The sequence below is a fragment of the Amphiprion ocellaris genome, chromosome 22, assembly GCF_022539595.1.
Source record: "Amphiprion ocellaris isolate individual 3 ecotype Okinawa chromosome 22, ASM2253959v1, whole genome shotgun sequence".
Taxonomy (NCBI): domain Eukaryota; kingdom Metazoa; phylum Chordata; class Actinopteri; family Pomacentridae; genus Amphiprion; species Amphiprion ocellaris.
The window spans coordinates 18,472,961-18,495,705 of record NC_072787.1 but is presented as its reverse complement, the minus strand read 5'-3'; the positions used below and the strand labels follow the sequence as shown (position 1 = coordinate 18,495,705).

General features: G+C 39.4%; 1 protein-coding gene across 1 annotated transcript in view; it reads right to left on the bottom strand.

The window, feature by feature from the left end:
* Positions 1–22,745, bottom strand: part of plxdc2b (plexin domain containing 2b) — a 109,356-nt gene that overhangs the window by 45,933 nt on the left and 40,678 nt on the right. Inside the window, exons 3-4 of the mRNA XM_023278977.3 lie at positions 11,407–11,553; positions 5,497–5,566 (exon numbers count right to left, since the gene is read on the bottom strand). Of these exons, the coding sequence (XP_023134745.1) occupies positions 5,497–5,566; positions 11,407–11,553 (217 nt within the window). The remainder of the gene's footprint in view (positions 1–5,496; positions 5,567–11,406; positions 11,554–22,745) is intronic.

Below are 22,745 nucleotides of genomic sequence, written 5' to 3'. Positions count from 1 at the left end.
AAGAACTTCTTTAGCAGCTGAAGTAGTGAATCCCTGTTACAGATGTACTGTTATGTATTCATGTGTCATCTACATGGGACTGTTATAGATAATTGTGGTGCTATTTTTTCCCAGCTTCATACTTATTTTTTATAATGGATCACTATTTCTTGAAAACATCAGTTGTTAGGTGTGTAAACTCTTCAGATTAATGAGAAAGAAATGTTCTCACAGTTATAAAGGAAGTAAAGTGACACCCTCTCAATGCTTTTATTGTTATACCAACAGTCCTAACAACAGCATTCTTAACAATAAATTCAAATAATTTAAAGAAAAAACAAATAAAAGAATAAATTCTCACTTTTAGAGTCAAACTGTGGGAACTTTGATTGAGAAAATTCATTTAAAAAGGTCGAGAAGGTTAATTTATTATCACTTAATTCATCGCTTTCTGCACAAAAATCCTAATTATGGAAAGTAATTATACCTGCCAAAGAAATGTAGTACATTAAAAAGAGAAAAAAAGTTATGTAGGGGTAGAAGTATGTATTGGTCTGATAATACAGTACTTAAGGAAAGTACAAGTACCTCAGAATTATACTAGTGTCGTACTTCCACCAGTGTCTTTGGACAGAGCCAGACCAGCTGTTTTCCACAGTCCACGTCTTTATGCTAAGCTAAGCTAACTCTCTGATGGTGGCATCACTTTTGTCATTCAACTAAGAAAGAAAGAAACTCTGCATATTTCTTAAAATGTTAAATTATTGCTTTGAATTTGTAAGAGTCGCCTTGACATAACCAAGAATAAAAAGCTGCTGCAGAAGCAACACAACAGATACAAGCATTCAGTCCATGTTGTGTTACACTATATGGATGTAAAGACCACCAAAAATAAAAGAGGCAGGATTGTTGAGTCTACCTGTCCAAATAAAGGCAAACATAAACACAATGTTGAGGCGAAACAAGAGGCCGTGCATTCTGCGTTGCCACATTCACATCTCTTATCTGATATTCCTCCAAATCAGCAAACATACATTCCATCTAATCTCATAATTACCCAACATTCACCTCATGCATGTTCTCATATCTCCCTCTTGTCTTTCTCCTGGCTTCACTTTCAAAGAAAAAAAAAAAAAGCTAAGAAATCCCCCAAACAAATTTGTCTGGAAACATAAAGGCCGGCGTTGAAGGGTTTTATTTCTGCTGTTACCCCCTGAAAACACAATGTGACTTATTTGACAGTCTAAAGAAAATCAGACAGCCTCTCAATACACTAAAGAGGTGAGAGCTGCAGGGCGCTCAATAGAGAGGCAATTCATTCATTATGGCCGTCACAGCAGAAGGAGGCTGGACAGAAGAGGAGGGATGGCGGGGGGGAGCGACAGATAGAGGAGAGAGAAAGAAGGAATAAAGCAATGGAGAGGTAGAGAGAGGAAGGTTGGACACTTCTTCCTTTGACTGTTTATGTGTGCTGCTTTCCAAAAGCTCTGGACTGTGTACATCCAAGGAAAACATGAGCAGGAATTAGCAGTCCCACCAGACTAAAGCTTCACTTTATTGGACATTGTGTTTATAGAAGGCCTTTGTTTCTGTGTACTGACCTGTGTTTAATTTACAGGATACTTTCTGTTTATCACAGCTGTTTTGGGCCGTGAAGACGTGGGACAGGATGTGCACGCCCACGCTTTATTTAGTTGTTTTTTGTCTTTGAAATGCAAAGCTACAAGGTTTTTATCAAAATGAAAAGCTGATTGATACAAGACAGTACTGAGTCAGCAAAGAAGCAGTTCATTTTGTCTTACATCAAAGAGCATAAAGCATTTTATGTGTTACTTTCAAAATAATAAAATGAGCAACGCATCGGATTGACCAAACCACCAATTGACCAGCCTATTCTCTGTAAACCCTAGAGATGGTTGTGTGTGAAAATCCCAGTAGATCAGCAGTTTGTGAAATACTCCGACCAGCCCATCTGGCACCAACACCCATGTCATTCAAAGTCACTTAAATCCCTTTTCTTCCCCATTCTGATGCTTGATTTGAACATCAGCAAGTTGTCTTGACCACATCTGGATGCCTAAATGCATTGAATTGGGGGCATGTGATTTGCTGATTAGCTATTTATGTTAACAAGCAACTGAACAGGTGTACCTAATAGAGTGGCTAGCGAGTGTTAATGTCCTTGCTTTCTCAGTCAGATTCACCCCTCACTTGCTACTTCCGATTTCAAAAGATCAAACTGGCAACCACAAAGCAGTGGGTGACATCACGGTCACTATATACACCTTTCACATACAGTCTGTGATTGTACAGTTAGCATAGCATAGACAGCATAGCCGTAAAGGACATACTTTTGACAGGTGATTCTAACCAGTGCTAATAGGAATTGTTGGGAAAAGGTCCTTTTGGTTTATTTTTTCCATTTAAGTGGTTGAGGAGAAAGATGCCACTAGAGTAGCAACAATGAGTCACTCTTTGGTTGCAGCACAAGAAAATGCCAACTTCAGTTGTAAGTAAGCGAACAAAACAAGGAGGTCAGCGTTTCATGGTAGCTATTTCCAAACTGTTAAACTTAAGACCTGAAACAATGTCAGCTTACATCTATGAATGTCAAGCTGTTAAATAGTTTGTCTCTAAAGGCCCAAAGAGGTAAAATCAATTATTTTTCACAAGGAAGAAGCAAAATTTTGAAAAAAAATCACTATTTGTGCAGCCAAAAAGTTGTTTGTAAATCATCTCTTGACCCTTCAGATCAACCTTACAAAGCTATCAAACCACAGGTTGAAAATGACTGAAATTTGAATAGAGACAAACATTTTACACTAATGTTATCTATCTGGTACCAAAAATATAAATGTTATGATCACTAAACATCTGCCACAGCCTCAGGGGTTGTATGTGTTCGCCAACCAGTCAAGTTGCAGCCAACGTCCATGTCTTGACCTTTAACCTTCTGGGTATAAAAAGTCATCACTTAATCATTTTATCCTCTTAGGCATCCATGTGAATTTTTTTATTATTAATCAGCTTGTGAATTATTGAGTTATGGTCATGTTTTGACATGTTTTGGAAGGTCACAGTGACCTTTGACAACAAAAATGTACTCAGTTCCTCCTCGAGTCCAAGTGGGTGTTTGTGCCAATTTTAAAGAACCGTTCATAAGAACAGGACGGACAGATGTATAGACAGACGAACAAGCCAAAAACAAAATGCCTCTGGCTTCAGCTGTTGCTGGTGTGGAGGCATAAAAACATGTGATAGCTGCCTTTGATAAGATTGTTCATGTGTTTCCAGTAAATCTGTGTTTGCATTCAACCTGTACAGTGAAACAGCTGGTCCAGTAAACAGCACACCACAGCTGGATATCCGTCAACACAGCTGGCTGTGGTGAGACCATATATCATCACAGATATTAACTGTCGGGCTGTGCACACGCTTTTCAACACGAGCTACACTCTGTTCTGCCTGTCAGTTCACTGCAGTATGTTGTAATCACAGCTTTTCTGACTGCAAGACTCATTTTTCTCTTTGCTGACATTTCCCATTTATTTTCAGGAAATTTCAAGCAATCCTTTCATGTGTTCTGTCTCTTGTTTCATAATTCAGGGGTCTAAAGTGCTGTCGTCTATTGAAGTGACTTTGTAATGTTTGTGTGGGTTTAAATAAGAGCTGTCAGCACTAAAGGGAGTTTTACATGTTAAAATAAATTCACATTTCTGAGACTATCACTGGAGCAGAGCTGCAATCACCGACATATTTTTTCACAAGTGACTGGTTAATCAAATGTCGGATTTAAAAAGATATGAAACAGATAAAAGTAGTGAATGCACACATTTTGAGAAGCAGAAAACATTTCACCTTTTAAAAAAAAATCTTGCTTTGAGGTATTTATACTCATTTTGGAGAAATACTTGCAGCAAGTTGATCTGTGTTTGCAGCAGGTTGTAGTTATCTTACTGCACTGGCAGGCGTCTTCACTTACTCTAACAGTCAGACATTTAGGTCTTATAACGAAGACTTTTTGCACTGTAAAACGAGATTTATAGTATGCAAAAACCATAAAAGTGGACTTGGAGCTCAGATGTTTGACGAGGCTGCAGGCCAGCTCAATCTTGCTGCCCAGATCCTTAATGTGTTTGAGAATTGGCTGCTTGACTGTTTAGAAAGTAACTAACTCCGAAACTAAAACAGGGAATGTAATTGCGACTCCGCTGCTGTTTTGTCACACTCTGTTAAGAAAGTATCTTTTCCTGCAGAGTTTCAACATAAGAAGCAAAACGAAAAATAAGTGAAAACAGCGGCTCGCTGACAGAAACGACGGCAGGGAGGAGAAAAGACGCTGCAGTGGTGAAGAGGAGGACGAGCTGACTGATAGGCCCTGAAATGGAGGGATGTGAAGAGGGCGACTCGGAGACAAAGCCCCTGAGGCCTGCGAGAGGCAGATAGCTGCCTCCTCCTCCTCAGTCTCGTCCCTCAATCTCTGTCTGGAGAAATGCAAATTCCTGTTATCTCCTCTGTGCTAGTAGCGTCTGCGTCCATCCATTCCTCCTCACAATCAGCCGGAGCGCTTCCAAAAGCCAACTCAAGTTTCCCAGCGATGGAGGATCAAGTGGGGAAACGAGACGGTGATGATAGTGATGATAAGAGACACAACAGATTATTTCTTTATTATTCCAGTGGCAGTTAAACGCAGCACAACATCGCTGAAATAGCTGGGTAAGAGCAGGGCTTTAGTCTTTGATGTGATAATAGCTGGTTGGGGTGTTGTGGTTTCGCCGTCAAGACTCAAGTGGAAAATTGCTTTTGCACACTCTGGAGAACACGTCTGCTGTGTCACGTGTCCCGCCCACACACGCACATCTCCTGATACCCACACCTCCTTATCCTCGTCTATCGGGCCGTGCTGGGCCACTTGGCAGAGCGACTCCTGTTTCCAGTCCAAACCCACCGGTCTGGTTTCTCCTCCAGTCTAGTCTGGTGTGGAGCGGCTGGTGTTGAGTGTTGGGAGTGGTTTGTTTTCTTATCCCCCGGTCTAGCAGACTATCCCGCGGAGGTGAGAGCTGTGCACGGTCTTGTATCAGGCTGACTGCTCGGCTGGCAGAGCGTTGTCGGTGGTTTTGTTCTGTGGTTCGTGCCAGACGAGCCCTTTCAACCCTGAATCTTCGGATTTAGTTTCCCACAGGCAAGGTCTGAAGAAATAACTCATTGTTTGGCGCTTTTCGGTATTCACGCGTGAGATCTCTTTCCAAAGTAACCACACTGCACTCGCAGGTACACCAAGTACCAGAAACACATTCAGACACACAATTATACAGTATGTGCACACATGCTGCTGTTTCATAAATGCCTCTGCACTCCAGAATCATTTTATAAATCTCACCACATTCCCTCCTAAACCCCACAGCAATAAAAAACTGTCTGTGTACAGTCTAATAAGCCAAGCACATACAGTATATCCAATAACAACACTAATAACTACTATTGGAGTGGCAGAGTCCAAGAGCAGTGTTCACTTACCACCAGTCGCCACGGTGATTTCACGCAGGAAATGTCCATAAAAAGGGAAATCGAAGGACAGATTAACTCTCTGTGAGGGGAAAAACAGACAGATGACCCCAGTCAGAAAGATAAAGGTGAGACAGGATCCAAGAAGAGACTGTTCTCATCTTTAAAACAACCTGAGGATTTAGATCAGAAGGAAAACGGGGAGAGAAAATACCGAGGTGCCCGGTGTATTACATCTGCTCTGGTTTGTGGAGTAATCCCTGAGTAGAAATACAGAATTTAAATGGAGGATGGCAGAAACACATCATGACCTTTGGCACACATTTGTTTAGGAATATAAAAAAATGTGAAGCTTTGAATAAACTGACAAATAAAACACCATGTATATTAATGAGGAGTCAAGCAGTAACAGCATTTTTTAAAGACTCAACAAACTAAAGTAGAAATGCAGCATGCAAATGGTTTTCAATTCTAACTTTGGTTGAAAAATGTCATTTCTGATGCTGCAGATGTGTGGCACTAGACATTAACACTACACTAGCTGTGATTTCTCTGTTGTTTTGACTATTATAATATCCAACATTGTGCATACTGGAACAGCAAATGCTTATTCCCCCATATTAATAAGAATGGATGCCATTTAATAAAATATTAGATGCTGATACTTTTGTGCACCATATTTATATAGACTCAATCTGATGAAAAAAAAAAAAATCCTGCAAAAAAAATGGAAAATTTTGGCAGCAAGTGTGGCAGAAAAAATACCTAAAAATGGTAGACTACAGTAACTTTCAAAAACTGTAAAATCAACCAATAAATAAATTAAGACAAATATCTTTTAAAGAATTACATTTTAGTTGATTTAAATACATTAACATTGTAATTTTACAGTCATGTTTCAACAAAACAATTACTATTTGTAAAAATACTGATTTTTGAAACAGACAATACTGGTGTGGCCAGTTTTCTTTTACAGTTAACATGTAAATTCTAACATTTTTTTGTGATTTTACAAAATATTCCACAAAATCTCTAATTTAGCACAACAGTGAACTGTAAAACAGCAGTTTCAAATATATCCATAATCTTTTCAATTCCTAACATAAATATTGTTTCTTCAAAATGATGGCAAATATTGGTAAAATATTATTTTTTCTATTATTTTTGCTTCTTAAAATACAGAAAACAGTAGATGAATTTTACAGTGAAGAACGATTTTTATAGTTGACATGTGAATTAAAACTTGTCTCTAATTACAGTAATTTCACAAAAACAACCAAACAAGTCTGTTGCCTTACATCTGGAGAAAAGATTTATAGTCTGAAGCAACTCAGCAGCACCACAGTGCTTCATTTGGTTTGTTGTGACATAATTTCGGCTTTTTAAAAAAAAAAAAAACAAACAAAAAAAAAACTGCAGCTCCCACAATTTGGATTACAGTAGTCATATTGCGATTTTGCTGAAATTTTGATTTATTGTTCAACCCTATTATAAATCCATTGTATTTTTACAGCAGTTGGTATAGTTGGTCCTCGATCAAAACTTTTTTTGAATTGAATTTCTGAGACATATTAAGTCTAAATCATGTTATCTCCTGGGTCAGAAGAATGAGGTTTGTCACCATTTGATATATTCTTCCATCATCTTAACTAAGGATGTTTAATTTTGACTTTGTATCTAATGATTTTTACTTACCACTCGGGTAATTTATCTGTTTTTCCTGCTATTCCCAGCAGAAAAAGGCATACATACATATTTACAATTAGTTTCACCTAAGTACCACATAATAAAATGATGTTTATAATAGCTGCAGTATTCTAATATAACTCCTGCAACAATCACTACCACAGTCCATGTTTTACATATTCATTATTCTACCACTGGACTGACTATGCTGCAGCTGCTGCCAGAAAGTATTACGGAGATAGTTCACAGTAAACATGCGGCTATTATACATGGTCCTAGATTATGCCGGGGGGAGTAATCCTGTGGCAAACCACTGAAGCTCACAGACCGTATAGCCAATCCAGAGCTTAACTTCTCTGCAACACTGTGATGAAGTTGACCTCTGCGGCTGTGTTTTGTTTTATGACCTTATTAGCCAATTTCTTTTAGTGTCGAGGCCAAAACACTGCCGGGCAGCTGAGCCATGAACCTCTGAGTGAGAAAGCTCTCCGAGTTTTATGCAGTTTCTCAGGGCTTTAACAGCCACCACAATAATGTCTATTTGTTTAAAAAGTTAGTTTGCTGACGCAGTGCCACACATTATTTCAGCACAGATGGTTTTCACGTCTAACTGCGCTATAATCTCACAATCATCTAAATGTCTCCTTTTGACTCTAAATCGCCTGAATGACCGTTAAATTGGGACTTTCACTTATTGATTTTTTTCAGGCGAGACCAAAGTCAGAGAAACCTGCCACATCGTTCCTGTACTGCTTGGAGGAAAAGCCTCACCTCCTTGCCAAGACGTTCTGAGGGTAAAATGAATCGCCTGCCTCAAATTGTATAGTTCAATCCATCATTATATGACTGAAGGTAGAGGAGCTGCATACACAGTGTGGGACTCTATTCTATATCCTCGCCAGCTATTGTTCACCCGGGCTTCTCTTTCTCTCTCTCTCTCTCTGTCTTGCTCCTTTCTTTTCTTTTTTTTTGCTGCCATGCTGCTCTTTTCTTCAGTCAGTCTACTGCTGCCGTGTGATCAGTATGCAGCTCACATGGGTCACCTGCTTGTGCTGATGTGGAGGGAGGGAAGCTTTCCAACTTCACTGCAGAGAAGCCTTATAACGATTTAAATGCACAAAGAATATTTACTGTTTTTAAGCTAACGTTCACTGTAAAGGCAAAAGAAACAAAAGCACTGTGGCACTTTCAGACACGTCTGTGTGGCGACAAAAACTTCAACGGTTCTTATTTATGTAACTAGAGAGGCTGTAGCCAACAACAAAGGAAAATCAGCAGTGCTAGACAAACTAAGCAAAAAAAATACAAATTCAAGTTTTTAACAATTTTTGCTAATTGGGATCTCTTTACTCAAGTATAATGTAGACTTTTGTTCATACAGTGGTCAGAAGTAACAAGGAAAATGCATAGATTTCTGTCACATATGCACTGGTCATGCTTGGTCACCCTCCAAATATCATTCTGAGCCAGGAAAAAACCTGCTGTCCACCTAAAAGTTGGAGCTTGTGGGTAAAACTTGAGCCAAAACGTATCTGGTTTTATCTGTTTTTCATTTTGAGCACACATAACTGCCAAAACTGACCGGCTAGTGAATACCAGGAGCTGAAGACTGATCTGACTGGTGTTGCTGTGTGTGTGTTCATGTGTTTGTGAGAAGACCTGCATGCAGCATACACTGTACTACATCAGGTGAAATGCATGATTGACTAAACTTTAACACAGCAGTGGAGCTGAAGTCTACCCTGTGCTACAAAAAAAGGAGTCTTAGCAATACTTTCTACTGACTTTCACTGTGTAAAAAGTTGGGATGTGACAAGAATCAATACTTCTACACCAAGTCAAGGCTAAATTCTGAAAACCTGATGGTACTTGCTCTTACACGGTACCATTTAGATCTGAATTAATGTAATATGTGAGGTAAAATCACTGTTTTTGTCAAAGGAGTCTGATGGCTTTGAAGAGAGTGATATAATGACTTCAGCACCCTGCTGGAAAGGTCTGTCTGATGGCAAGGTAGAGAGGTGAAAATGTTCTAACTATAGCACCTATTTAAACTGATATTGATTGTTTTAGGTGGCTGAAATACATCTTGCTGCGACCTACGTCAGCAGGTAATTCCATTGCAATGCGCCTGTCTGCTTCTCTAAACTGTGGGCACGCTGACCATCATGTACTGTTGGTTATATACTGACTATATGGATAAGGAACTACACAACCCAACTGCAAAAAAGCCCAAACTAATCCTGAGGCCAATGAAAATGTGAAATTCTCTCCATCTCTTTGTGGGATGCTTTGCAGTGCAAACAGTTATTGCTGATGCTGGAATAGCAACTTTTCCTGCAATCATGGAAAGAGAAGGTGCAGAAGTCTATTTTTTTCACAGATGTCTTGGATTATAGTATGCCTAAACCACATCTAACCTTTTCTGTTTTTTACTCTGCAAAATTTCTGTTTCTAAATTTAGATAAATCTAAACCAAGTCACCAACGGGCTGTACTATGAAGCAAAATTAGTGGGTCAGTGAGGTATGTTGCGCCTAAAGCTCAGTGTCACAAGGTTGACTCTGCACAGCTATTCTGCTCCAGAGGAGGTTCTGCTCAGAGTTTTGGATTTAAATCAGCTGTGAGAAGAGTCTTGTTTAAACCAATTTGTTTCCTGACATTTCTCTGTGAAAGATACAGATTCTCGGCTGAAGGAAAAACAGAGGATGTATCTGCTGAACGGTTAAGTTGTGCGTTAGAAACACCGCTGAATAACGCTGTGCAGTTACAGTATCACACGCTGTATGTGCTGCATTGTCATGGGAACCTACATGTATTCAGTTGGTGATGCAGAAAATACATAGATATGTTTTTATGTTTGGTCCAGTCCATTATATACTGCACCTAACAGAAGTCAGATTAGAAAACTGACCAGTCAATTAGTATTTATTGCATCAAAGATTCAGTCAATAACATTAATTTCACTTTGATTTGGGCAAAAACTAAAGTGATTTCCATGTATCTTTCCTTATGGAATGTGTCCCAAATACACTTACTCAATATCACATTTAAATGAATTAATTTTAAAGCTTCACAGTTCTAATATGTAGCTGTCACATTAGAACTAATATACTACATATTTTAACTCAGATAATTAGCAATTTTCTAGGAGCATTCCTCTCTTGCATCATTTGCAGTAGCAGCTCTACTGTAGTACATTTTCATATTCTTCAGAGGTCTCAATTCTAAAAACCTGTTCTTTCTGACTGAAGTAGGCAGCACACCATCACCACTGTGCTGCAGATGAGTCACAAGAAATGTTTTTAAAAAACACAAACTTTCATGTGAACAAAGTCTGAAGAAGAAAGCTTGAGGTAACAAAGAAAGTTGATAACCATCGTTGTGATATTCATAATGTCTGACTGGGGCTTTAGGTTTTGTTGGGCTGACTTATACAAAAAAATCCTGGCAATGTCAAACCTGCTTCAAAGTTTGCTTAAAATTAGAGCAGGTAGTGTATATTTGGTATATTAATCAGCATGTTGTAATTTAAGTTGTCTGAGCTGAAACAAGATTTCTGCACCTTCTCTTGGTTCTGTTTTCAGGTTGGTGATGGGAGACTTCCCACCTCCAAGATGCTGGAACTATACATTCACTGTGGAAGTCCTGGCCAGGTTCTCGTTGAACAGCTGGACCCGTTTTTAGTCAAACAAATCTTGGTCTCGTCTGACTATCATCTGATCATCTGCTCCCTATATTAATCAGATTTCTTTTCATATTTTTAGCTAAGTTTCACTTTGCAGTTTTGTCCCAAAGTATAAACAAAGGTTTCCTTGGACGCTATCAATAGCATTTTATGTTATTTACTGTTCTTTTCCTGGCAGAGCAGTTACAGAAACTCCCAATATCCATTAAGTACCCAAAAGCAGTCAAATGTGAACCATCTGCCCATCTATTTTTCAGAGCTACATTTGTGAAAACAGCACACTGTCTGTGCCATCATTTGTGATTGCCATCAATCACAAGGCTTTTCACCCAGAGACGGTAAAAGAGTATAAATACCAACACTGAGAATAACAGAGAGGACTTTTACATAGAAAAAAATGGGTTCAAATCCCTCTACAGATCGAGGTTGATTTATGTTGATCTGATAGGAGTTTCTTAAAACAGACATTTCTTCTTACTGCTCCTCTAAATGTTCAACTCTCACATTGGGCATCAAGTAATTCTCCTCTCGAGTCGTTTGTTGACTTACCGCCGCTTGTCTGTGTGTGTTGGACAGAATCCCGTGGATCTTCACTTTGTCCTTGTCCATCTGGTCAATATTTACCCACAAGTCCTTGCTCATCGGATCTGATGGGCTATAAGTTTTTGATGTGTAGTAGTTGTGATCTGTGTCCTCCTAAAGAATGACAAAAACAAAGCGTCTGTAAGTGGTGAGTTTACATACCGGCCTCAATGGAAAGAATGTGAAGAGGCGCAGCTCAACAAATATTATTTAGGAGAATGTAATAGCGCTTGAAGGAGGGAGTTGATATTGCTGTGCTGCTCTGTGAATTACACTGAAGGAGCCTGTGCACTTATTATACTATATACAGTAATGCAGGCATATGTTCATAAAGAGACATCCTGCAGCTCATTGTTCCTCTAAGCTGTCTAATACACTGTTCGTTATAAACAAAAACAAAATGCAGGCTTATGGAAAGTCAGTAACAAGGAGCGTTTTTAATTTTCCTGCAGAACAAATTACTTGGCAAATCAAATTAGAAGACAATACACTCATTTGCATTACACAGTGTGTGCATTCGCTCTCATTTTATTCAACTCTTTCCACTAAAGCACAATCAGCACATCCACTGGTTTAAATGTCTCCTATTCAAATTAAATAAGCCAATCAACTTCTTCCACTCTTAAAAAGCCCGTAGCAGACTGCACAGTCAGGACTGCCTTTTATAACAGAAACATTCATGGACTTTTATAAGCCATGTGGGAGAGGCCTGTCTGCTTTTATTGTTTCCTGTGCAGAATTAGGAAGAACGCTTGTATCGTCTCTTTCCCTCTGGGTCTAATGAGATACCTTACAGCTGTGTCTTTTATCTAAAACACTGTTAAAGTTAATGTTTGCTGGGTGGTGAGTCAGAGATGTGTACACTACGTTTGACTATGATCTGACTAATAGGAAGTCACACAGCTGCGTCTTTCTTTGATATAGGGGTGGTGTTATTCAGAGCTACTGTGCTTTGGTTGTCAGACGGCCATGAGACAAACATTAATTAAAACACAATCCTTCCCTGCTCAGCTCGATTTGCTTCAAGGATTCATATTTCTCATGGAGAGTTATAATCTAATAGCGCCACTAAATATGCACCGTGGAGTATAAAACGAAGAGATAATGTTTCCGGCTTAGCAGCGCCTCTGTGGTATTGATCAATATCAGAATCCCAAATGGAGTTCAGTCATGTAGGTGGTGTTATTTTTGATTAATTTGTAGATTTAAACAAACACTGCCAGAAGCCTTTCATCGCAGCTTAAAGTTCAGACAAATCCTGTCAGGGAAAAAGGCCCCTCCAGGCAGCCTTATTCAGCACATTACTTGCAGAATAGAAAACAAGACCACTTGTAAAAGGAGTCGACACAAATGCAAGGCTGTAAAGTTTCCTGCTAATCAGCACAAGATGATTTTGGTCTCGTGGAGAAGGATCGAGGGAGCCAAAGCTCCTCGGAGGTTAGAGGGGCCAGCTGGCAACTCTTCCCCTCAGGGGGAAGCATAAAGGGGGAGGTGGGCAGGATGCCACCGTCCAGCTGGGTGTAGGTGGACATGAAGCTGTGAAGGCTTTTCAACAGCACAACAAACCGAGCACAGGGAGTTTGACCAGAGAAACAGACAAAAAATACACAAATATACAAAGGGTTTGGTGGGAGGTTGTGGGATGAAGGTTGTGTTTCTTTAAATCAGCCACAAAATGTACCAGCCAGTGAAAAGTAGTACTCGATATCTATGTGTGAAAATACAAACACGGTGTGAAATTTGCTTCCGCACTGGCTCAGTTTGAACAGTCTTTATAGGCGACTAGAATAGGCAGGCCTGGAGCCAAAGATCACACAACATCTCTACTCTGTTATATTTCAAAAACACAGATGTGTCAAAATAAACTTCAAATCCAAACTGTTTTAAACACTTGCTTTTTGGTATACCATGCATTTCAAAGACAAGAAGAGCAGTTTTGGGTTTTTTTGTAGTATAATTTAAATTCTTTCTCATTAAAGCTGCCCATAGTGTGATAAATCTAAGCTGCAAGAAGCTCTTTTTCTCTGATGGTACAGTAACCTTCATATGCAAACTTGTATTGCATTTGATAAATCCAGAGAGGTTGTTAGACAAACTTTACATTTCATTCAATGGAGAAGAATCAGGGCAGAAAAATCCCTGCTGATATGTTATCAATGTAAAATGTTCTTTGCACAAATCCGCAGCAGAGCAGAATATTTTCAACAAATCTCTTAGAAGCTTAACAGAAGTCATACACATCTCTGTTTTCACCCCAGGACTGTGATTTACCTGAGCAGAATATCTGCAATGTCCATCTGCAGCTTGATGTGGTCAGTGTAAGTCTTTACAACGCACTACAAACCGAAGAAAATGTAACATTTCGCTCTGAATGAGCAAGTGATTGGGCAATGTATTTTAACTATATATGTGAAATATACACTTTGGGATGAAAAACAAGAATTTTAAACTACAAATTTAATCCATAATGTCTTGTAGAATCCTGTCAGATGTATTTCTATTCACTCATTGGTGGGGGTAAGTTCCAGTTGACCCTCCCAGACGCTACTAAAGTGGAGAAGCTGCACTGAAAAGCTCAGAGGAGGCTAACAGAAAATGATTTAGAGCAGAAGAGGGACTGAAATGATGCCACTCGTCTGCAGACGTTCATCTGTCCTTCATAAACTGAAATACCGAAACTAGATGGAGATGGAGAAAACAGAAACTGCTGTTGATAATGGACCATTTTGTGGCTCCAGCGTTCAAAACCAACCTGCAGAAATGATTCATTCAGAGTCCAAAACCCATCCCAGATTCACTCCCATCACCGTCTGAGGCATTCACTCGCCTGCCCACTACATCAATATTGCATTATACTGAGACCTGAATATCCCCTGCCAACATATTTTCACTTCTGAATGGCTCTATAATACAGTCCCTGAGTAAAGGAATTTGCCTTTATGAGATTATTCTGGCTGTTTTACCAAAATAAAATAAGATGTTTCAACATTTCTTAAAACTGGGGCTGAGATTTACTTGAGTTTTCCAGAAAATAAAGGGAAAGTACAGTAAAAGCTGTAATCCCCTCAACTGCAATCGTGTCTCCACTCAAGAAGGACTTGAGCTTTGAATAAATGTTTCAGTATGTTGGGATTAAGATGCTTGTCGGGAAGCTTTCTTTTTCCTAAGAGACAGCGCCGTCCTGCACGTAAACACACTCACATTCACACGCAGATCAGCATATACAGCTAAATCACACTGTAGCTTGTTGGAAGAAAACATTTACAGGATGCAATCGCTCACGTGTGCGGCTCTTCTTCAGCTGATAATGCCTGTCATCCATTATTTGCTGCTGCGCTCCGTCTCCTGAGAGCTGCAGCAGATCGGTGGTGAAACGTCAGTATAAACCGGTCTGTGCTGCACCACAGTATTTCAAATTCTCTTTAACAGTAGGATAGAAACTGAACCAGAGGTCTCCCTGAATACAAAACACCAAAATCAACACAGATAGTCAGATATGGTCCAAATAAAGCAAAAGATTACAAGACTGAATCCAAAAGATGGCAAAGGAATAGTGCTGCATGGGCATGAAGGGCTGCAACTAACAATCCATGTTTTGATTTTTTTCTCAATAAATATATTTGTTGTTTTCACATAATGGCAAAAAGGGCAAAAAAGGTCTTGTATTGTTCAACCAACTGCCCAAAAAAACCTAAACTGTGATAAAAGATGAAGAAAATGGTAATATATGCACATCTGACTGTGAAAATAGGCTGCATTAAGTTGTGTTTTCTCGTTTTTTTCTTAGCACTTTTTTCAAAATTCAGTTTTTTGGTGTTTTAAAGTTGCAGAGCGTTGACCTCTCAGGGTCGCCAAATGTTTCTCTTCCCCCAACCAACTTACTTTTGTGTTTGAACCCAACCAATCCTTAACCATAATACTCTCACATCACTATTTTTACTATTTTGGTAATAAATTAATAGTTTTTTTTTCTGTAAATCTTGCAGGTTCTTAATTTTCAATATTTGCTTCTTGAATATTTTTCTTCTTTCCTCGTATATGACAGAAAACTGATTACCTTTGGGTTGTGGACAAAACAAGATATTTCTCATCTATTGGTTTTACAAAACACTGATTGATATTTTTCACCCTTTTCTGATGCTTTATAATACTAATCAACCGAAAATAAAAACCTATTATCAGCTAATGGAGAAAATAATCAAAAGATGAATTGGCAATGAAAATAATCATTAGTTGCAGCCCGATTACTGAGCTGTGATTTGCTAATCATGAATAATGAGATGAGAAAATGTGTCTACTGTATGTTTCGAGGAGGAGGACAGACATGGACAAACAAAGCCATTTATTTAAATCCACTTGGGTATTTGACACATCGATAAACAGACACCAGACCAGTAGATGACCCCACTTAACCTAATAAGCTTGTATATAATTTGGACTGGGTCCAAACCGGGTCCCAAGAGGGAATTCCACAAAACCACATGTACCCATAACAACCTCTACTAAGTACAAGTGATTTACCACTAAGGGAAAATAAAATGATCCAGAAATGGTGGATAACTCATTCAATTTTTGACAAATATGACCAAAAGGGTTTACAGTTGGCCAAATAATCATGTGCACCGTTTCAAAAGCAACGGAAATATTGGAGAATAATTCAGTAAGTAGTCTGAGGTGAATCCAGGCACCTAATGTATAATTTAAGTGTACTCTCCTCTGTGGTTGTACTGCAGATCTCATGAATTCGACTTGAAAACTGTCTGATGTGGCTGCAGAAATACACAGAACGGACTACACACTACCTCCGCTGTCTTTGTTCATCTGATGAAATGACTACAAACCCACACACTGGCTGACCCACTGAGAAAAAGTCTCCAACCTTACTGCTGGAATACGATGCTCAGTTAGAAAGCCAAAACTGAAGCAAAGCAGACACAGACTGAAATTCAAACAACTGCGGGTTCATCTAAAGAGCATTTCCAGGCTGCAGCAGCTGCCTCAGATGCTATAGAGCTGCAGAGTTGAAACACTGAGTAACATAAAGGTAGTAAACATCGCTTTCCAACAAAATTATCCTCCGGGAAACAACGACACATAACAAAGAATGTGGTGCAGGTTTTCAATATGGTAAAAGCAGCGCTGGGAATCAAATGGAGGAGTGAAAATTAGCAAAGGCGAACAGCTGTGTGAATCTTTCCTCTTAAGAAACACAAATAAACAGCGAGCACAGTGAAGCATGTAACCTCCAAAGAGCCTCATGAGCTGTAAAGTCCCAGACATCCAACAACAAGTCTCCACCATAAACCACACCCTTATTACAACACACGAAAGTGAGCTAAACAAACAGCAGCAGAATGAATGGACCCCCCAAACACTGTAGACTGCATGCTTGCACTGGCAACCTGACATGCCTGACACTGGTTAAATTATCAGGACAGGCTGCAGTGTATGAACATCCAAGCGGGAAAACGACACCGTCAAATGCTCACATTCAGCTCAGAGGGAACATGAGAAGTTATACGTCCCCCTTGGCTTCCCTTGAGGTGCTGCAATGTGATGTGAAAAAGGAGAAGTCGGCACGATTCATCATCTGAGTGGCTGCTTCATGTCCTCCCAATGTGTATTTGTGTGGTTTGTTTTACACCCCATAAAGATAAGAGGTGAAATGTTGCCACATGACAGCTTCAAGATGGCACTAAAGTTGAGGAAATTTGAAGTCCCCATATGTTTACATGCTGTATTTTGTCATCCCGATTGCCTGCATTGTAAATCTGCCGTGTTGCTTCTCTGTACACACAACATCTGCTGCATGAGAAGCGGCGTTACTCCTCAGCTGCTCTCCCTGAGGAAGTTTCTTCAGTTTCTTCCTTATCTGAGTCGAAGGTGTGAAGACAGAGTGTTTAACGCTGTGGAGATTTTAAAGCCGCAATAAGGCAGATTTGTGATATTATATTATAAATAAAAGTGGCTTGACTTGAGGTCAGGGCTCCATATTCTGTCCACTTCGTATTCAGACAGGCTCTTTATGTGATTTCTCAACCTATTGAGAGTGGTGTGTGAGTTTTGAAGGTTAGCAATGAAAGTAAACATTATGTGTGCTGCAGAGTAATCGACCAGGAAGGTGCACTTGTACATATTTAACTTTTGCTTCTATGCACATTTTTGTCACATTTGCACCTTAGTCGTGCCCGTGCAGTGGTCTCATAAAAATGAATGAGGTGCTGATTTTTTTTTTTTTTTCCCCGATTGCTGCTGCTGTACAAGGACAAACTAGAAAAACAAAAGAAAAGGTTGCAGGCATTTTAATGGGGCGCTGTGAGCCTGCTGTTGATGTCTGCAGACAGAGAACAACCATGCAGGTCTGACAGGTGGAGTCTGACCTGCATGGTTGTTTTCATGTGAATCAGAGGCAGAGGGAGGAGAAAAACAGATCTAGTGTTGTCACAACACTGGAATTTCAATATCATGAAAAATATAAATATTTGATACCCCTTTGCCCCAAACTGAGGGCATAACGTTTTAGATTTTTATTACAAAATGAACAAAACAAGGTTGTAGCATGACAATGAGGCACATTTCCAACATGAATGAAGACTTTTTGAGGTAGTGGAAAAATTCAAAAAGTAATAAAGAGCAAATAAAAAATTAAAATAAACAATGCAATTTTATGTATTTAGTGGTGTTCATATCTGTTGTTAGCTTGCATATTGTCTCGCATGTGACTCTGGCCTTCCTCATATCTGATATATTTCCAAACAGAACTCCTGCTGCTTTCTCTATTCACCAAATCCTGTTAAGGAGTCTCTACACCTGTCATACTTCTAACAACAAAACAAAATATTATTCAACTGGAATAATGAGATTATGTGGGACTATGTGGGCACTGTGGTCAACTCACTGTTTGAGTGAAGAGACAGTGAGAAAATGCAGCTGATACTGTGGAAAACGAATGTTAAAACCATTTTAAATCTTTTGAATTGATGTGCATCAATATTTTAGACGACACTAAGCCCGATCACACATATAATGTATGTGGATGCAATGGAAAATGGTGGATATCCATCTTCCATCCCCAAATAACCAGTCTGTTAATAGTGAAAATCCATTTTATTGTGTTTTGTGGCCATTATTAACTTTGCTGTGTTAAATTGAAGCTGTTTAGTTATAAATATTTGTTTCTGTCATTCTCCAACCTTCATATAGTTATTATTAGCAGAGAAATTAGCTATAGAGACCAAAATAGTTTTTGTAGCAGGCTATAAACAAATGTATTTCTGCTGTAAAATTGGACATTCGAACACTGGGGTCTTTGGGGAGTAGCTCGCTTTACTCAAGTGGCCATTTAACTAAAGAACCTTTTCTGTATTGACCTCATTTTTCAGCCTTGAGGGTTGGTGTTGGTGTCAACTCAACGTCAGAGGGAAGAGAAAGCAAGAAAGCACAGCTGGTATCGGCATATTGATGAGGTGAAAAATTAATATTGAAACAGTTTCAAGTCAATTGTATCGATAAACCAATATTTTATAACAACACTAGATCAGATGAATGGATATATGTGGTTACAAGGTTGGACATCAATCTTCCACCAACAACCAGTCTATTAAGCACTAGATCTTTTAGTTTCATTAGTCGACTCAGATTCAGGTGTTTCAGTCAGCGTTGAGGCCTGAAGTGTATCTTGGAGCGCTGGTTATTGGGCCACAGTTACGACAGCGCTTCAATAAAACTGTGAAGTCATGTAAGCAGGTTGTGTTACCATTAGCAGCAGCAACCATGAGTTGTGTCATTAGATTTGGCATAACAGCATGTTTTTTTGTCCTTTCTGTCTTGTTACAAATAAAAAGGTAACATTAAACATAGTTAATGTAAAATTCAAAGAGCAAAATGCACGATACATTAATAATGATGTGATAAGAGGCTGCATGGGGGATTTCATGACAGCAAAATGGTTGAAAACTGTTTAAGAAGTCCGAAATTGTTCATTTTCATCAAATTAATTTTCTCCTCAGACTGATTGGGTGATTTCATTTAGGTAAAGTGGAGAAAACACAACATTTTCAATATTCATTCGCATTTGTGAGCTACAACAGGACAGCCCACTGCATTAGGATCTGATGAAATACTCATGAGGGAATACCCAATTTTGAAATTCTCTCACCGAGTCAAAAGTTAATGCAAGCGAAATTCAAACACACTTCTATGATGAGCTCCCTCGATGCTCCTGACAACAGAAACCTTAATTAAGCAACAGTGCATGACAACCTAACAGCTGGGTTTAGGAGGAGAACCTAAAAACGTGGCCGTGATCCAAGAAAATGTTCAGAAGCAGCACCTCGGAGGATAGCACACCACAAAAACACAACAGTTAACTGCCACAAGTGATCACTGGCAGCATGTCTGGACCGGCTGAGACGTCACCAAACCGGGGAAATGAAACCTGGCTTCCATTCAGTGACACTGACTCGTTCCCTCAGTTTGTTCCAGTCTTTCTTGCTCTATCTCACTGTGACCTGAAGACACCTTGAGCAGAGGAGCCGTTTAATCGGGTTAATGATCCGGAGAGCTGCTGCAGTGACTAAGAGTCGCGGCGTCAGACAGTCTGCTGGTAAAGCCACTGTTTTAAACCTGCATGCGGAGGTGAAACTTGTGTTATGACACCAGTCAACCCGAACACAGACTGACCTCAAAGCAAAAACAAAGACCCAGACGGACAGATTTATTCACTTCTATCAAGTAAACACTTGATTTATGGGAATGAAAGCAAACAACAGCAATTCAACTAAGCACAACTAAGACTCACCTTAAATTACATCGTTAAAATACTGCTATCTCAGACATCAGCATCTTTTTGTATATGTTATTCTAACCAAATAAACTGTTTGTGATTTTAAAGGAACAGTTTGATGCAGAGCTGAATCAAATCACCTAAAACTAGATTGGATTTCGCTCTACAATAGCGAATTATTATAATTTTTTAAAACACTGCTGTGTACAAATGTGTAGATGGGTGGCAAATTAAAGGAAAAACCAACATAAAGTGCTCACTTTGGTGCAGGGTCATGATGTGCTGCCAGAACCCTTTAATAGTTCTTGGCATTGATCTTACCACCCTCTGGAAATCACCGTTCTTTCAGCAGATAATCCCTCATTTGTTATTTGATGAAATCTGGTGACTGTGAAGGTCCTATCATATGACTCACATCATTTTCCTGCTGATCAAAGCATTCAGTGACCCCTTGAACCCTGTGGATGGATGTGTTGTCATCCTGGAAGAGAAAACTCCCTTCAGCATAGAAATCTTTCATCACAGAATAAATATGATCACTTAAAACAACTTTGCAGTGACTCTTCCTTGTGAAGGGACAAATCTCCCCCAGAGGAAAACAGAATCCCCTCACTGTCAGGGCCAAGGGTTGAGGTTTTTCCTATAATTCGACAACACAACAAAACTAAACAAACTAATTCAACAAACTAAATACTTTTTTACTTAGTTGCATATTGAGCAACACATTGGAACACAACAACCCACAAAAACACAACAGTCAACTGCCACAAACGATGAATTACAGCATGTCTGGATCAAGCAGAGGAAATGAAACCTAGTTTTGATTCACTTGTGGTATTTGCATTTTCAGCAATAAGGTATCTTTGACTATTTGTTGAAGTCACAGGTAGCGAAGGCAGCTCAAGAGCATTGTGGGTAACTTTACTGCCTAAAGTTAGAAACTAAATAATTGAAAATGTCAACTTAGAAAGCCCTAATGTCACTATCTGTTTTATCTGATTAATCCCCCGGTGCTAGTTTGACATTTCGGGACATATGCTTAATTAGATTCTTGCGGAGAGTTAGCTTAGCTTAGCATAAAAGGGGGAACAACAAAATCACCTACAATCATGTCTAAAGTGCATTAGATAATGTGCTTTAGCCTCACTGTGAACAGATTTCTGTCTTCAAATAACCGCACTGCAAATGCCAAACAATTCTTTACACACAAGTCATCACTGGTATACGCTTTGCACTATGTTATCTTAAAAATCTATCAGTAAAAACAGAAATATTCATCAGATTTTCAAGTTTCCACAAGTCTGTTATCTAATCATGTGATGTGAATCTAAGCTTAAAATTGTACAATGTCATCTGAAAGTCTTTATTCTACACTTCTCATTTTCAGATTAGCCAAAAAGAAACGGTTTCCACTTATCAGATTCTGTTAAAATACACGGCATTGATTCTATATGTTTCGCTGCATTAAACAACATTTCCTAAAATATCAATAACTAACACAAATTTTGTTGTTACTGTAGCTGCTTCTTTCTAGACTCACTATTTGGGATCAACAAACAATCACACAGACAGAAACTGATGACAAGACAGGCAGTAATTTCAACAGTCTGGAGCTTAATACAGCCACATGACCTTAAAGCAGAGGCTTGGATTTACATTTGTCTTGACAGGAAATTTGGTCGCAAATCACTGACAAGAGCGGACAAAGCAGCTTGATGGCAAGCAGGTGTGCCAAAAAAAAATATGACAGAAAATAACTCTTGGAATGTGTTTACCATCACAGACTGATGATATACGGCTTTGTGGAAGTGTCAAAGAGAAGATTTTTCCTTCAGGAGGACACAGTTGCTTCCTCTATCATCTTCTTTCTTCCGTTAAAGCTCTTTCAGTGTGGAGAAGGCGGTTTCTTAAATCCATTCAGCTCTCTGCTGGGTGGAAGATTTCAGTTCTGCATCTACTATTTCTGCCCTCTCTATATGAAGGCTTTTCTCGTGTCAACAAAGTGCCGGTGGCAGACGAGGCGCTGTGTGTGCCGGGTAATGACAGGAGGAATGCCAGGGTGTTTGTGCTGTGGACCGCTTTTCCATTCGGGAACAACAAATGAGCCCGAGAGAATGAAAACGGGGATGGAGGACATGTTTGTGTGACGGTATGTGAGCATGTATGTAAGCATGCGTGTGACATTCGAATTGGCGTGAGCGAGTTGGTGCATTAGTGTGTTTACAGTCTGTGTGCGTATACAGTCTGTGTGTATGTGTGAAGTTTAAAGTGGTGTGTGTGTTTCTGTACTTGAGTTTTTGTGATGTTTACAGCTGACGATCAAAGCTCCCTCCCTCCTCTCTCAGAGACACGGAGCTGTGAACCTGAGATGATTAGAAGCCACGGGAAAACTTAACGAGCTGTCTAAACCCGGGCGGCCGCCATCGTTACGGCTCGATGCTGTGCGCCAGCCAAGGCGCCATAACAAGGGACATGGGTGATGCCTTTCATTTACATAGACACAAACACAGGTAGAGAGGGG